The sequence below is a fragment of the Argopecten irradians genome, chromosome 14 (assembly GCF_041381155.1).
Source record: "Argopecten irradians isolate NY chromosome 14, Ai_NY, whole genome shotgun sequence".
NCBI lineage: Eukaryota > Metazoa > Mollusca > Bivalvia > Pectinida > Pectinidae > Argopecten > Argopecten irradians.
This window is the reverse complement of record NC_091147.1, coordinates 23,982,023-23,998,586: the sequence shown is the minus strand read 5'-3', so window position 1 is coordinate 23,998,586 and position 16,564 is coordinate 23,982,023. Positions and strand designations below refer to the sequence as shown.

Genomic DNA, 16,564 nt, shown 5'->3' with positions numbered 1-16,564 from the left:
GTAGCGATTTATAGGATTTACCTCTATTTCCCCTATTGGGCCCCGCCCCTCCTGCCCCCGAGGGGTCAGAGCCAAAATTTATACAAGTTCTGTTCCCCTTCCCCCAAGGATGTTTCTGGCAAAATTTGGTTACAATCCATGCAGAACTCTAGGACAAGTAGCGATTTATAGGATTTACCTCTATTTCCCCTATTGGGCCCCGCCCCTCCTGCCCCCGGGGGGTCAGAGCCAAAATTTATACAAGTTCTGTTCCCCTTCCCCCAAGGATGTTTCTGGCCAAATTTGGTTACAATCCATGCAGAACTCTAGGACAAGTAGCGATTTATAGGATTTACCTCTATTTCCCCTATTGGGCCCCGCCCCTCCTGCCCCCGGGGGGTCAGAGCCAAAATTTATACAAGTTCTGTTCCCCTTCCCCCAAGGATGTTTGTGGCCAAATTTGGTTACAATCCATCCAGAACTCTATGACTAGTAGCGATTTAAAGGAAATGTTGACGGACGGACGGACGGACGGACGACGGACGCCGCGCCATGACATAAGCTCACCGGCCCTTCGGGCCAGGTGAGCTAAAAATATGAAAAGGTGCTAATAAGACAAAATTATTGCAAATCTATAGACATTATTTTGTATTGTCGGTCTTTATTTATCCGTGGACAATTGAAATCGAGGCCTCAAAAAAGGGGTAGGGCGCTTATATGGACATGGGCGCTTATTGGGTCGAATACGGTAAGTGAAAGTTTATTTCAGCAAATGCACCAATACCTTATTTATAGTGATAAGTAATTCCATTCAATTTTTACATCTGGGAAAAATCGTAGCTGCGAAAGATGGCTTACAGAAGTATAGTAGTGTTTAATTCTATCACCAGTAGTTGAAGAGGAAAAAAAATGACCACATTACTTTTACAGGACATCATTCCAAATTAATTAGAAATTCCCATGGGAAAACACAAAATATAATCTTCATAGTGAAATTCAAAATAATGCACCATTAAGGAATCATCAAATTTTCAAATATTTGAAAACTTATTTCCTTGAATCATATTTTAATCATTGTTGATATCTGTAATTCACAAATTTTAAGATTATGAACATGAAAATTTCAGCTTATAATAATAAACAATGTTAAAATCAAGGTATCTTTGGGTTATTTGTAAAGCAATTATATGAAATATTTTTGATTACATTAACCAAGCCAAGCTGAACTTATACCTAACATTAGATGGCAGAGAAAATTAGTACTTCCTTTATGAATCATTCACTAATTACTTTAATGGTTTGAACATGAAATAAAATCAGCAAGCAGCAATAAATTCTTCAATAAGAAAATGCATGCTGTCTTGAAATATTCTTTATTTAATAATCATTCAACCCATAACGATATTATGATTATGCATTAAACAACAAGAAAAAGAAAATGAGAAAACAATACAATAATTAAATGAATATGATATTGATTATTTTTCTAAGCATGGCGTTTATGGCTATCATAATATCAAATAATCTAAAAGCCTTGTAGGTTACACTGGTACACAGCAGAAAGACAATAGCTGTCGTTGAGAGGCTCAACACTATCAAATATCATCATGTCGCAGTGCACGTATTATCATACTTTGCATAAGCACTGTTTCTATGGCAGATAATCAATGTTGAAACAAGTTCAGAGTTTTTTCTCACAAAAATTGCAGACATTGGTAAAAAAGGGAGGGAATTTACATGAGTAATTTTGGTGTAATATGGCTAAAATTTGAAAATAATTCCATTAAACAAAGGGTTTGAATGGTCAGTAAATTTAGTGGTCAACTAAGTCAGTGGTCAGTTAATTTAGAGGTCAATTAAGTCAGTGGTCAGTTAATTTAGAGGTCAATTAAGTCATTGGTCAGTTATGTTAGTGGTCAGTTAAGATAATTGTCAGTTAAGTCAGTAATTGGATAAGTCAGTGGTAGGAAAAGTTAGTAGTCAGTTAATTAAATAGTCGGTTAAATTTGTGGCTGGATAAAATAGTGGTCAGTTCAGTAAGTGGTCAGTTAACTCTGTGGTCAATTAAGTAAGTGGTCGGTAAAGTCAGTGGTCCGTAAAGTCACTGGTCGGTAAAGTCAGTGGTCCGTAAAGTCAGTGGTCGGTTAAGTCAGTGGTCCGTTAAGTCAGTGGTCGGTAAAGTCAGTGGTCGGTTAAGTCAGTGGTCGGTTAAGTCAGTGGTCGGTTAAGTCAGTGGTCGGTTAAGTCAGTGGTCGGTCGGTTAAGTCAGTGGTCGGTTAAGTCAGTGGTCAATTAAGTTAGTGGTCAGTTAAGTCAGTGGTCGGTTAAGTCAGGCTTTATTATAACAATGGTCCTGTAGGGTGATAGCAGATCAACACACAAGGCAGCTTAGGTTTAATTAAATTGAGTTAAAAATCAATAGAAATCTAAAAATATCATGAATTCTTAATGAGGCTTTTTACTTGTAACTAATAGATAAATAGGGTAGAAACAGAATAATACCTCCTATGAAATAATATATGTAGACTTTATAGTATATAAAGTTTGACAATTAAACTTGTCACTTTTCCTTTCTATTCTAGCCTTCCCTTTAGGACTTCTGTATCTTGATAATGCTAAAAACAAAACAAGGCCTCTAGCATGAAAAACAAGGCCATCCTATAGTATTAATATAATGAGCATCTTGCAATGTTTAGTATCTCTTGTGGCGAATGATGAATCTCTTCTGCATTTCCACGTCTGCACATTTAAGGAAACATGAAATATAGGCTATACAGGAATTGTCAGCTAACTTTATCATCTTTAGCAATACGGCAGACCCTAGAGGATGCTGTATAATTGAAAAGGCTGAATCTGTAGACCAGCTTTTGACACAAGTGAGACAACAACCAGGGATAAGAATGTACACTGCATATTTGTTTCTATACAATAAACACGCTGTAAGTTGGTGAGACATACATTGTAAACAATCCTGCATACCACAGTAATTTAACAAGCACCTTGCTTGCTTTCAAGTTTAATTAACTAAACTATTAACGAGCTGATAGAATTTTAATATCGCAGGTGACTGTTCTTTGAAGTACAAAATGAATACCAGTACATGAGTTGGCAAAAAACATTTTCCATGTCTACTACAGAAAAGACCACCCTTGGCAGAACTTCTACCACCCTTGGCAGAACTTCTAGGGGCTTTTGGAGACCGATAATGGACCACATTTCCAAACGATTCTTTAGAAATTTTAGCCAAATTCCAGAAATATAGTTTACTCCTGGAAATTTCTTAAAAAGAGGCCCACATTTCTCATCTTAAATGAGAAAGAACCCGGTTTGACCATTTATTGATCTTTTCCTATCCTCATGGACATGTTTAAACTTGAATAGTATTTTTCAAAATTTATACTGCATCTGAGTTACTTAGCCGCTGTTTGAAATAAGCAATTTCAAACTCTAAGAACTGTCAAGACATGTAATCTATAAGATATTCTTAATCTCATTGAATATAAATAATGTGTTAAGTTGGTCCAGTATTGAATGCCAAATAATACTAAAACAGCTAGGATCAACAAATTATGGATGATAGACTGTATAAGTAAGCAGTCCAGGTTGACAATTATAGGTAGAAGGTCCCATCACCATGCGGAAACACCAATCTGATACGACCTTCACCCTTGTGTTTTCAGGAAGGAAGAATACCTCGCTCCACCCAACATTCTTCAAAGAGAAGTCACCTTGACATGCCCCCCCCCCCAACTACCACCCTGTACTGCTTGTAGGATGTTGTACATAAACAGAAAACACAATGAAACACTTCTATGCAGTCAAGAAGGAAATAGCTGGCTAATTGTTCTCTGTAATTGGAGAAAGACAAGAGGGGGTCTAAGTTGGCTATTATTCTATTGTCTGGTTTAACGAAAGGAAGGTTTTGGGATGGTAACAAAAGTTTACATTATCTAGGATAGTATAAGATATATAATGTGCATGTTGAAATCACTTAGCATTTATAGTATCACTCTGTCCTCAGAAGTTTATTTTCCAGCAATCAATCATGAAAAATCTCTAAACTTTTCATCGATACTCATGGTTGGGAAAACACATACAGGTAAGAAAAAATTCACATTTTGATGACCAGATAAATTATCATCACAATACATGACAGATGTATAACTTGAGGTGATGATTTATAATGCAATTACTATCATTACATAAAAACATTTCATGAGCAAATATAGAATTTCAAATTTTGAGGACTTGTGCAAGAATAAATGCCTCCTAACAATAAGGTATTTTGCTGTTTTTTTGTTTTCTTTCATTTTCCTTAGAATTATTGTTGCCATGGCAACAGGGGCAAACTAAGACATGCTCCAGACAAGACAGACACATTATGACACGATATGTTACAAGTAATTAATGACAATCGACGTGTAAAACAAAGAGTATGGATATAGACGTCACAAGGAAACACATGCTTAATAGGTGGATTAGGCTTTGTAAAGAGATTCTTTGTCTTATAACATAATATTTAAAGAAAAAGATCAGCTTTATTAGGCCAATTAATTATTATCCAATGTCCATTCTAGGACAAGATTAATCTAATACAACCAACCAATCACAAAACAGATTCAGGCATATCAAATTGACCAATCAAAAGCAGCTGAGAATATATCCAATTGACCAATCACAAGGCAGCTATAGATGATTGGAGCAGCACATCCCACCAACCACAAGGCAGCTCTAACAGTCAGACAGTCAGCAAGCATATTAACTGCCACTTGGTCTGGATTGACCGGTCAATGTCTGACCAGACACAGATCGATTAGCTGGCAGGGACAGCAGGCAGGCGTACCGGACATTCAGGCGATCAGCAGGACAACGGGCCAATCTGACGAAGAGAGAAATGGGGAAAACAGAAATACATACATAGCATCCTACCGTCATAGGTTGTACTGGCATGCCCTGTGGCGGCTGAGGGGATAGAATCACGTGGGTCAGTATGCCATGCTCGTCCACGATTTGTTGTACCATGTGACCATGAGGCACCTGCATTGGCATAGGTAAAGGTGGTCCTGTGTTAGATACCATTCTTACTGTGGCTGGACCTGCAAAGACAAAAACATACATTCATTAACTTTCTGTGTTATAGTACCTAAAGCATAACAATTCTTTATATTGATTAAGAATATGTCTTCATTCTTGAATGCTGTATCACCAATTGATAACATTCCCCTTTGAAAGGAAAAAGAAAATTGTTAGTATGACCAATAAATTATAAACACAAGAAAACATGGTTACAAAATTAGTGAAAAGCAATTCATATACAAATGCTGTGTTTTTTGACTAGTGCTATTTTATTGTGTATACATGTAATAGGTTTTTTATGCATGGTAAAAGAATATTTTTAATAAGTTTATCCATTATGGAAGTGTAATAGAAAATATGACGAGTAAGGTACATCATGACTCGATCAATCAAACTATAACCCAAGGGTGCTCTTGGGTAAGTCAACAAAGTGCACCTGTTTTCTTGGGTACAATTTACATCAATCTGCAATTAAGTGTAATGGCTACCTGAAGCAGACACACCTGTGTATAACCTATAATCACCTGTCTGTATAGTGCACTATACACACCTGTGAAAGATTACCTAGGAGTACCTGGAGAAAAACTGCCGTCTAGCAAGAAGTACCTACAACTGCCCCTCATGGGTCTAACAGCTAAGTAGCAATGCTACCCTGAGGTGAAGGGTTTATAAAATGTAGTGCACAGGGACACCTTCCCCACTTACCACTTTTGATTACAAAATGTAAAATATTTCATTATGACGAAAATGTATATAATTGTAAGAGAACAGGTCATTATTCAAATTAATGGCATTGCAGCTTGTTTAATCATAGAGCTGTGCAAACCAGAAACCTCTAATCAAATAGAGCTCTCCAGGTTTCGTGTTATGTCTTTATAATTTGTCTGACATCTTGCGATGCTCAGGTGTTATGCGATAACTTGGTGCAAATCAATTAGCAATGCATGATATTTATAAGGACATTCACAAGATCTAAAGTAAGTTAAATTGGAGAATATCAATGCTGATTCACCTAATTACCCCTGAATCTGAGAGGGGACTCCGACTCCACATCACTGCCAATGGAGGCAGCAATCTATGACCACAACACTTAGGACCATGCCAAAAGTTGGCATATTTAAAACCAGTTTTCTCCTCATTGCCAACTTCTGAAGGTTAATGATGGCAGATTGGGGTTCTCAATGTCACTAAGTAATGACTAAACCTATCTGCATATACACAGGTGTGGCTTCCTAATTACCAATGATTGCTCGGCCACAGGTGTAATGCACACAGGTGGTTATCCATTATGCTTTACAGGGTAATGATACCCAAACACAATAACAGATCTCAATTTGTCCATCAGAAAATTCACATGTGGCCATAGCATTCACAGAAGGAGTAATATGAATTATCAATGAAAAAAGTTTCTGTTTAAATGCAAAATGTCTTATTCAAAACACATCTGTAAACAGGTTTCTAAACCTTTGCATATCTGAAACAATACTGAACATTATGACCTCTAAGCTTGACATATGACCTTGACTTCTGTGCTTTTATTTGACCTTTGGCCTTTAGGTCAAATCATATTGGCATAGACCAGCTAGTATATTGTTCATTTTTAATTTGAAAATGCCACTTCAATTATTCCATCAGCTGCATGGTGATTTTATGGAAAAAGATTGTGAACCAAATTTGTATCTTCCCCTTCGTTATATGAGACAACATAATCAGCTAGTGTTAATTACTACAGGAAAATCTGTCAAAGAAACAATCGTCTCAGAATACAGCATAACATAAAAAAAGAACATTGCAGTATTTCTGAGAGACTGTTTTGTTTTCGTACTATACAAAAGATGTCTGAAAGCAAACACCTGAGTCAGAAGTATAAATGTTGCAATATCCACCTCAATGCGCTTTGTGTAAAGTATCAAAAAAAAGAAAACAGTGAGATAAGTATCAAGGTTATAACGGTCTTAACCATAAAACTACCTCTGGTGTAAACAAAGTCTCGACCACAGGTGTTTACAGATTTACACCTGACAGGCCAGATGGTTCTATTGAAAAACACATAAATCAGGAACTTAAGAAGAGGGGGGAGCAGGGCACGGTTTGTTTATAAATCCACAATACATGGTATTTTATCTTAAGCTATAAATATGCTATTCAAGCATGTGTCAATACTCCTACTTAAGCCTTCCAATATACACAATCTCCTGTATTTGAAAGGTGTAATCACACCATCAAAACCCTATAATGCTTTAATATATGTATGATGCTGCACATTCAGGGCAGTGAACAACACTTTCAATGTTATACCAAAAGTGCATGAGACGTTCTACCAAAGCACTCTCTATAACCTAAATATATGAATATTGATTGTATTGTAACTTGGACAGTTTGTGTTTTGGTTCTCTCAAACAAATTTTGTAAGAAAAAATGATTACTCCCATTCCATCATTCCACGTCCAAAACAAAATCACCAAAATAAGATTGTTCCCATAGACTGAGGAAACCTTTTAAGTTTCTATAGATGCGATAGGTTGCAAAGTCAACCTTTGCAGGGTGTTGCTTCTTTAATGTGAACTATTGCACTTTCTACAACATTGTACTTGATGGTAATAAAAGCAGGAGATCTATACAGATGGTGACTAATATCTGTAATGTAGGCTTAGTCAGGTAGGCAGATCATTAAATGCATAAAGTTTACCTGAGATCACACAGGTGTACGTCAATTTCTCAATATATACCAAATCCTCCATGATTTATATAGTATAGGAATGTTGTTAAGTCATGGGTGTATCAGTCTTCTACATCTGAAAGACGTTTTAAGTCTAAGATAATTATAATACATACTGGTACATATTGTACCTGTATACAGGCCCGTATCTCAACAAAGAAATAGCATTGCTAATCTAGCAGCAGCCGTACAGAACAGAATCTTAAAAACGGTATTACATGAGGTCTGGATTTTAAAAATCAACCTCTCTCAAATTACTGTCAAATACTTGACATTTAGTTACTATGTATACATTAAAAACATAATTAGATTGTCAACGTTATAAATGATGAATGTTAATACACACATCTCAGCACGTCATTCCAAAACGAGACCACGAAATGTTCCAAAAATAGCGGACGTCAGTTATATAACGGCTCACCTACCTGATATAACAGGTATTTTGCAATGGGCCATCAATCTACTACCTGTCTCTTACTTACTTTGCATGTTCAAACACTTCAGTATTAAATTTTTACAATTCAGGTAATTTGGTACGTTAAAAACTTGATTCATTGATTGATTCTCAATCAATATACAAGTCAAACAGACTGTATCAAATCAAGTCTACATTTCTGTAGCAGTGCCACCAAAAGAAATAACCTTTAAATTCATTCAGCAGATTTTAAGGTCCACTTGTACAACAATAGTTTACAGAAAACCATTAATTTCTCATATAGATAACATTATTATCAATTCTTTTTTATTAATGCAGTCAGCATGTGGCCATATTCAAGGCTAGGAAAAAACACCTTAACCTCATATTAAAGTGTTTGCCTCCTTGAATTTAATGCAGATCCTTAATTAACTTGAATAACCTTGCAAGAATATTTGTTGTTTGGTTTAAGGACCTATCAACAGCTAAGGTCATTTAAGGACATGACAGGTTTTAGGTGATGGAGGAAAGTCAGAGTACCCAGAGAAAAACCACTGACTAGCAATTGCTCTACAATGGTTTTGAAGTCACAGCGCAGACACAGAAGCAGAATTAAAGTCAGATGACATTGTGGAAAAAGCCTGATGTATAGACTAATTGTTTAAAAAGAAAGATGGCTAGAATTTTGCATCAACTGAAAGATGCAGAACAAATAAGATTTCAACCTGAAGTACAAACCAAGTTTTGTCTTAAAGCACAGCAATGAGGTTGTGCAGGATCAATACTTGGAAGATTTCCTAGACAGACATGGAGATGTTGGTACCCAGAGAAATGCTATACACCTACACTCCTCTCCAATACCCAGACACTAAAGATCTGAAACAGACCATCAAAATTAAACAAGGTCACCACATCAAAGGTGTAGAGATGTTCTATTTGTAGAGTACATGATAACAAGTGTTTCCTATATAACCCCAGGCAGGACTTTCCAGCCACTGTACCAACCTTACCTTTTATTATATACATCCTACTTGATCAAAACCTGCCAGAACTTCAAACATATCCTGATTTATATTATAGTTGTGACCTGATACATTGTAAGATAGTGGCATCTCTTTTGCTTTATAACTAATTAAATAGCCACTTTGAAGCTTACATGTGTGTTAAATACTTATTATTTGGAAGTTTAAACATCGTCTAAAAAGTCTAGAATTCCTTCGTACAAAGATAGGAAGGTGTAATATGAAAAGAACCAAGGCACAGCTAAAGCCATCAATTAACTTAGCACACAACTCAACCAAATTTTTCATTTTTTTATGAGCTGGCATGCATCATAAAGGCAATGGAAAGATAAATCTGCCAAATTGAAACATTCATAAGGTTCAACAAACCAGATCATATTTCTCATAAATCTACAGAAGGAACATATCTTGCATCAAATATGCTTTAAAACATATACCAAGTCTACTCTTATTTTTACAGAAACTATAACAATCACAGAAATGAAATGTAAGCTTTATTTTCCAACTTGTACAGCAAAACTTTTTCTAAATATTTTGTATAAAGTTATAAAATTGGCATAAAAACTTTACCTACATGCATAACATGGCGGCTGCTTTTTTTATCTCTTGCTGTTGTCATCAAAGATCATTGAATGCCCAAACAAACCCTACTATTGTCGTCATTCATATATATTTCAATCCCTAACCAAAAATCACGAACTTGTCATTACTACTCAATATCCATGTTATAATGACCTCTGATGAAGGTAATTATGCAACAGTTGTTGCATTAAACTGACGGAACTTTATGTCAGTGTATTTAAGATTGAAACTTAAATTCTAATTAAGCATATTAACTTACTGAAAATTATTATGACAGACAAAGTACCAGGTTATAATTATAATTATAGAGTTATAATTAATTGCACTGGATAGTGTTTTATACTCGGTCTATATTTGAAACTCTAAGCTCAAAATTGTGGAGGTTGGTAGTGAATATATATAGATGAATGAATGAATTTAACAGATTATTTGCTATACATAAATGTTACAGGCCCAATTACTTATATGAAATGTAGAATTCGGTCATTAAAGGTTTCTTGAGAGTGTCAGAAACTTCCAGCTGTCTAGCTAAAGTGTACTTGACATGTGCGATAGGAGACAAGTGCTCTGTCCTACTGTTCAACCCCTGAAAAGCTCAATCTAATTGGAGATTGTAACTACTTCTGAAGTTAGCATCTGGATACATTCTTATGATGACATGTGATCAAGACATGCTAAGGTCAAAAGTCAATATGTAGGTCATCGACAGATCACATAAGCACTTACGAACAGTCAGCAGCAACTTTTTTATGTTAAACATTTATGGAGATATCAAGCATACATTTTAGTTCCCTTCTATCAGAGTTTCCTGCCCCAGCTTTCTTAGGCTTTCGATGACCAATTGATCATAGAGGTGATTACCAATTGACCATAGAGTTTTGCTATGCTTATTACAGCCAGAATAATCTTTGGGCATGCAGCTTATTTCCAGTTCATCAGAGCTGCCTGCCCCTCTCAGGCTGGTCATAACCAATTCACCATGCACCTCTCAGGCTGGTGATAACCAATTCAACATGCCCCTCTCAGGCATGGTCATGACCAATTCACCATAGAGTTTTGCCATACAAATGAGTCAGAATGCTGGGCTAATAAAGGTCTATGATTCCGGTCAGGAAAGATAGCATTGCCTTCAAGTTGATAGACCTTTTGGGAGTCATTGTGGAGTGATTCCTGCCACAAGGCTGGCACAGTAAACCCCCATATACTGATCATCACAACCCAGGATTTATGACCTGTCTCCCTATTGTCTACTGGTTCAGTGATATCTCTACACATCCTAGGATCTATATATTCACCTAATCCAAACTCCTATAATAGCTACAGCTTTATACAGATTCAAGCAGGGATATTTATAACAATAGGCCATTCAACAATTTACTGTACATTTTTAATGCATTGTTTTTACCAAAATTACATTTTTTATTGAATGTGTTTCTATTGTTTAGGGCTAGATACTGTAAACTAATCATAGAAATAAAATATCCAGTTAAATGCAGAAAGGTCATGACCTCTACTTGGCTGGTTGTGTGTGGGTAGATAAGTACTGCTTATTAATATAATCACAGAAATTATATTTGTTTAATCATAGAGAACAAAGTTTTATCAACAACTCTCATGATTCAGTAATTATGAATAATTTTCAATATTTTGATGAGTCAACTGTTATTTTTCATGCAAAACTAATGAAAATAGCCAGTCTTTTTCTTTCTAGTAGGTCAAATTATTTTGCAGACAGTTTTGGCATATATTTTAACAGATTAAGTTTTTGTCAAATGCAATAAGAATTAATGTCTATAGTGGGACATCACTCAAATCTGAGGACATTTCAAGTGTGACAATATACTGCATGCTCTAATCCCAATGGACATCACACAGCCTGCAATATAATACAATACAGGATAGGTTCCGTCCTACATGTGTACATCACCATGCTGTCGAGTCACAACAGTTTATGGTGCTCAGACAGTCACGAAGCTGATTATGCAACCACGACCAATAAATATGGTCAGGTACAACCGGAAATGTCAGAAATGGTGCCTCATCAACAATGCGGCAGTTGGGCCTGACATGACCTCCTCCCACAATAAAACAATAGTAGTAGTGGTATGTTATTCCCTGTCAAGTGCCGTTAATACCAATTCATAAACCCAGGCGCTTTCTCACTGCATGTGTTAGCAAATATCCCTGGACATTTAGTAGGGGATGCACATATGTTTATATCGCCACCAACAAACATCGTTCTACTTGCAGAAGATAATCACCATTGCTACTTATTCGCCCGCCTCACTCATTCAAGGTAACATCACAGCGCGGTGGGAACTCTCTCCACTGCAAACAATATAACAGGATTTCCTGAATCCCACCGCAGCTAAGATGTCCCACCACCGCTAATCCATTCATAAAATTGTCATCCATGCATGTATTTTACATACATACAACATATGATACACACAAAGGCTATTTCTTTACTCCTAGACGCGACACTGTAATATTATATATGCCCACTGGTTTAGGGACATGTGGCTAGTCAGGTTTTGTGGTAAAGAAATCTAGTTTTACATTTGATGATATGTAATATATATTATCTACAATTTAGGTAAGCTGGTGTATATGAATGCTAGCATGTCCACTGAACATCAAATTAATTATTTATATATGTTTCTGAACAATCCAAAACAAAACATTTTTTATCATAAACCATTTTATCTGAGCTTATTCATTAAACATAGTTTGATTGGAAACCAATTTGCAGCATAAGACCCTAACTTTTTTTCTCAATATTCTCTGGTTAGAAATGTATTTAATATAATGGTTTTTTTTTTTTTTAAATTTGCTATGGTCAAAGCTAGCGACAACAGGATATCATGGCTGCAAAAGAAAGGCTTCAAACTGGAACACAGGATGGGAAGCGGGGGAGGGAAAGGTTTAATATTGGGACAAGAGAAGCACTGTGATGGGGGAGATCCAATTAGATGGGTCATGTTCATATAATGGTTCAAGTTGTATGGGAAAGTCTTAATATAGAATGTACATGAACAAGACTGTATAGGGAAGACCTGTGTCAAATGGAAAGATGGGAATTGGAAAGAGGGTCAGGTCTAAATCTAGGACAACATGGTAGGCGAAGACAGATTGAGCAACAGTACAGAGATGCTGAGATGCATGTGAAACCTCTTGTAGTAACTATCAGTCCTTAATCCATCACTACCCTAATCCACTTATAACTAGAGTGTTTCTCTGTTCTTTCCTCTACTCATCAAGTACAAAGTACAATGTGTAATTAACACTCCTGCTGACTAATGACAAGGATAAATAAGACTTAAATAGAAGTAAAATTTGGATAATTTATTGATGATGAAGCTAAGAAAAATATTCTTTGAGATGGAAAACAAGAGTTGTTCTGTATCACCAAAGTTATGCTGAATACATACTTTCCAACTGAGACAAATATTCAATTGATCAATAAGACAAAGCCTGATTAATTAATGTTTAGAAATCAACATCAAGACAAAGCTTGATTAATCAACATCAGATGCCAATTTTTTTAGCTAAACCTATATGTTGCTTTTTGGTTTGCCATGTTGATATGAATATTAAAATGTCAGAAGCTGAATTGCCGTCTTTGAAAAAATAACAGGCATCCTAGTTTGATAGATTCAATGCTACAATTATAGACATCAAACTTGAACTGCTACCAGTGAGAAAAGAAAAGTTTCCAGTTACTGTTTAGCTCATGAGAACTTCAGACATTAAATTCAATGATTTCTATTTACTTAACTGATATCCTTCCAACAATCTGTGCACCTCTCTATGCATCAGACGTCTTTCAGTCCGTCTGGACAAAAGCAAATTAACTCCCCATGCACCAGTATTTGGAAAAGAACAGCAGTTTTTTATGGGACAGACTCCAAAGTTTCAATGAAAATGCACCAAACATTGCAGAATTAATCACCATGGACTTGTTCCAATAGTTCGCCCAGTCTCTATACTCTTGATCGGTAGTCTATAGGCATTGGAATTGCAAAACAGCTCCCTCGTTCATCCCCATCATCACCCTGAGGGCAAAACCGTCATTAGCAGGCATGTTTTGAAGTAATTTGTAAGTAACACTTCAGAATGGAATACTGAAAGGAAGCAGTGTACTCATGGAGAAGAATTCAGATATTTAAATTCCTCAATTAATTTGTAAGTAAGTAATTGTTCAGCGAGTAATTTTTCAAACCTTTGTCTAACAGCTGAATGCGAGCCAGTGCAAGATACCTGAACATTGTTAGTGTTGAGTGAAATTATTTCAAACCATTTATTGGTATGAGAAGACGTGATGTGTGCCCCTGTACTTCCCATCATAATACAGCCATATCAAGACCTCTGAAATTGAAACCTTGGCAATTTATCAGCATGATTTAGTTTTTTTATCAACAGCTTTCTGCTGAGCTTTCAAAACATGTGTGATTGCACAGTAGCTGTTTAATTGTGTTATATGCCAATGGCCCTGTAGTGATATTTGTTTGGTAAAGAATCAATCAAGCTTATAATGCATTACACATTCACAATGGACAGGTTGTTGCAATGCAAAGCAATGCACAGTATTGGTAGGTTCTCCTATTACACAACTAATAGTTACCTTAACTTCCATGTTAAAGTTAAAATGTGGTGTTTTCTCATAATTTTATATATTTTTAATGTTACAAAGTAGAACATAAACAAACTATTACACCAACATATCCTTTTGATGTCTGGAAAACACCAGACATTCATTAACATACCATGATCCTTGGAATTAAACCTATGACCTTGAGGCTGTGACCTTGAGGCACACATGACATGAGAGCTCAATGGAAGCCTTTATTCCCCTGTGTCTGCATGTGCCTTACCCGTGTTGACTTGCTGGTGTGAAAATTTCAGATTTCATTCAGAAAAGACGGGTCAAACTCAAGTGACACCCCTTTTCTAACCTACGTGTTAACCCAATCCCAGGCAATTATACATAAATACATGACATTAGCCTATTTAAAACATGTAGATAGATACATTTACGTCCAGCAGGATCAAAGACCTGGTTTTTTTTCTTCCTTCTATTGACAGAGAAACATAGACCGGGATAAAACCTATATAGTAATAGGGTCGCTGACCTTCCAGAAATCTAGATATTAAACACAGAGGTACAATACGTCCTTTACTTTGATGGAATGAATGAGTCGACTTTGTCTGCAGTTTCTAGACTCCTGGAGTTCATAAAAACTTCCACCAACGTCTATCCTGTAGGATCACACAAAGTCACACTCCCAGTGTAATCTCCAAGAGGCATCAGCATTTCAAACATCAGGTAGATTGATAAAGGCTGAGTCCTTCAGACAAGGTCTTCATGTTGCACAACAACTCTTTGCTTTTCTCAAGGATTATTACTTACATTTTTCGGTTGGCTGGCCATAATGCTATCTGATTTCTCGCCCAGGAAATTGGGGTATTAGCAAGTTATTACCCACAGTTTAATAATACAATGGGAAAAAAGCTAGACTATAGACATAAATCAAACTGCTGGCCAGATCAGATCTGTCCAGGGGAAGAGGGCCTGATGTTACATCCCGATATATACACAGACACACATGGGCCTTTCCGGATTTACCAGCTCTGGAAGTCATCAAACTATAGCAGACAAGCCGTAGTACTCAGTGCATCACCTCCAGCTTATAACTACTACAAAGGAAGATTTCTTTCATTTTTTCTACAATTTGACCTTTGTGGTTTGCCAGATCTCTGTACATCCTGCGTAGCTATAATCAACAGGTACCTCATCTTCCCATCCCCTGTACTTTTACTGTAGCCAGCTTGAGTTTGCACATATCCATACAAATGGCAGGTTCTTGGCTTTTTTTTCTGTTAAATTCTCAACGGTTTTGATCAAAGATCAACCGAGAAAGAATAAAGCATTATTGGTTCGGCCTTTCAACACTAAAAAGAGGTAGAAGCATTTCAAACATTTTGGATCAGTTTTACATTAATTTTATCCTTGGCACATTTTCTCCAGAGTAATGTTTCTGAGCTGAGTATCCAGATTTTTAAGTGTCTCCCAATGCCAGTTTGTCTGATGTTGCATACTTACATACAAGAGAACTTTATCCAATAACTATACACCACAAATATTGAATGTATCAATAAACTGCTCCAAGACTCTATTCCTATTCAGATATCACTCAAAGTGCTCTTTTGGCCTGCAATAACATGAAGTAATTTTAACTAGTGTAGCACTGAGCCTCAAATTTTACTTCGTCCAGGAACGCAAACCATTTCTTCCAAATCCCTTGACAAAAAGTGGTTAAGTGAAATGATAGCTTCCGCAGAATTTAGAAAGATCATTATTGCTTTAGCTCCCAAGCATACAAAATACAGTTTAGAACTTAATCTTTATAGAGTTCCATAAAAATAAATACACAATAAACTCTATGGCTAATCTGTTTCAATGTATCCAATTTGACTTTCTGGTAAACTTCCATGAATATCAACAATTGATTCCATGCCCTTACAAAGAAACAAATTTGGCTTTAAAGCTTATGCACATGCAATGTCATACATATTAAAGCTTCAGAAAAGCATGTATTTCCTATAAAATCTTTCTTTTTTTGTGCTCCCAGAAAAGTACACACTATTGGGCAAGATTCTTATTTAAAGCCAGTAAGCCTGAGGCAAAGGTCCCCCCTCTCCCCTTCTTCAGCCCCGTCCTCTTTTCCCCCTTTTCTTCCTGCATACATAGGCAATTGTTTCTGTGTGAAC

At 36.3% G+C, this 16,564-nt stretch overlaps 1 protein-coding gene across 3 annotated transcripts in view; it reads right to left on the bottom strand.

Moving 5' to 3' along the window:
- Positions 1-16,564, bottom strand: part of LOC138307798 (fibronectin type-III domain-containing protein 3A-like) — a 127,575-nt gene that overhangs the window by 32,538 nt on the left and 78,473 nt on the right. For 2 of the 3 annotated variants that reach the window (XM_069248686.1, XM_069248688.1), the window contains exon 3: positions 4,897-5,075. In XM_069248686.1, the coding sequence (XP_069104787.1) occupies positions 4,897-5,075 (179 nt within the window). The remainder of the gene's footprint in view (positions 1-4,896; positions 5,076-16,564) is intronic. The other variant, XM_069248687.1, reaches the window with a different exon arrangement.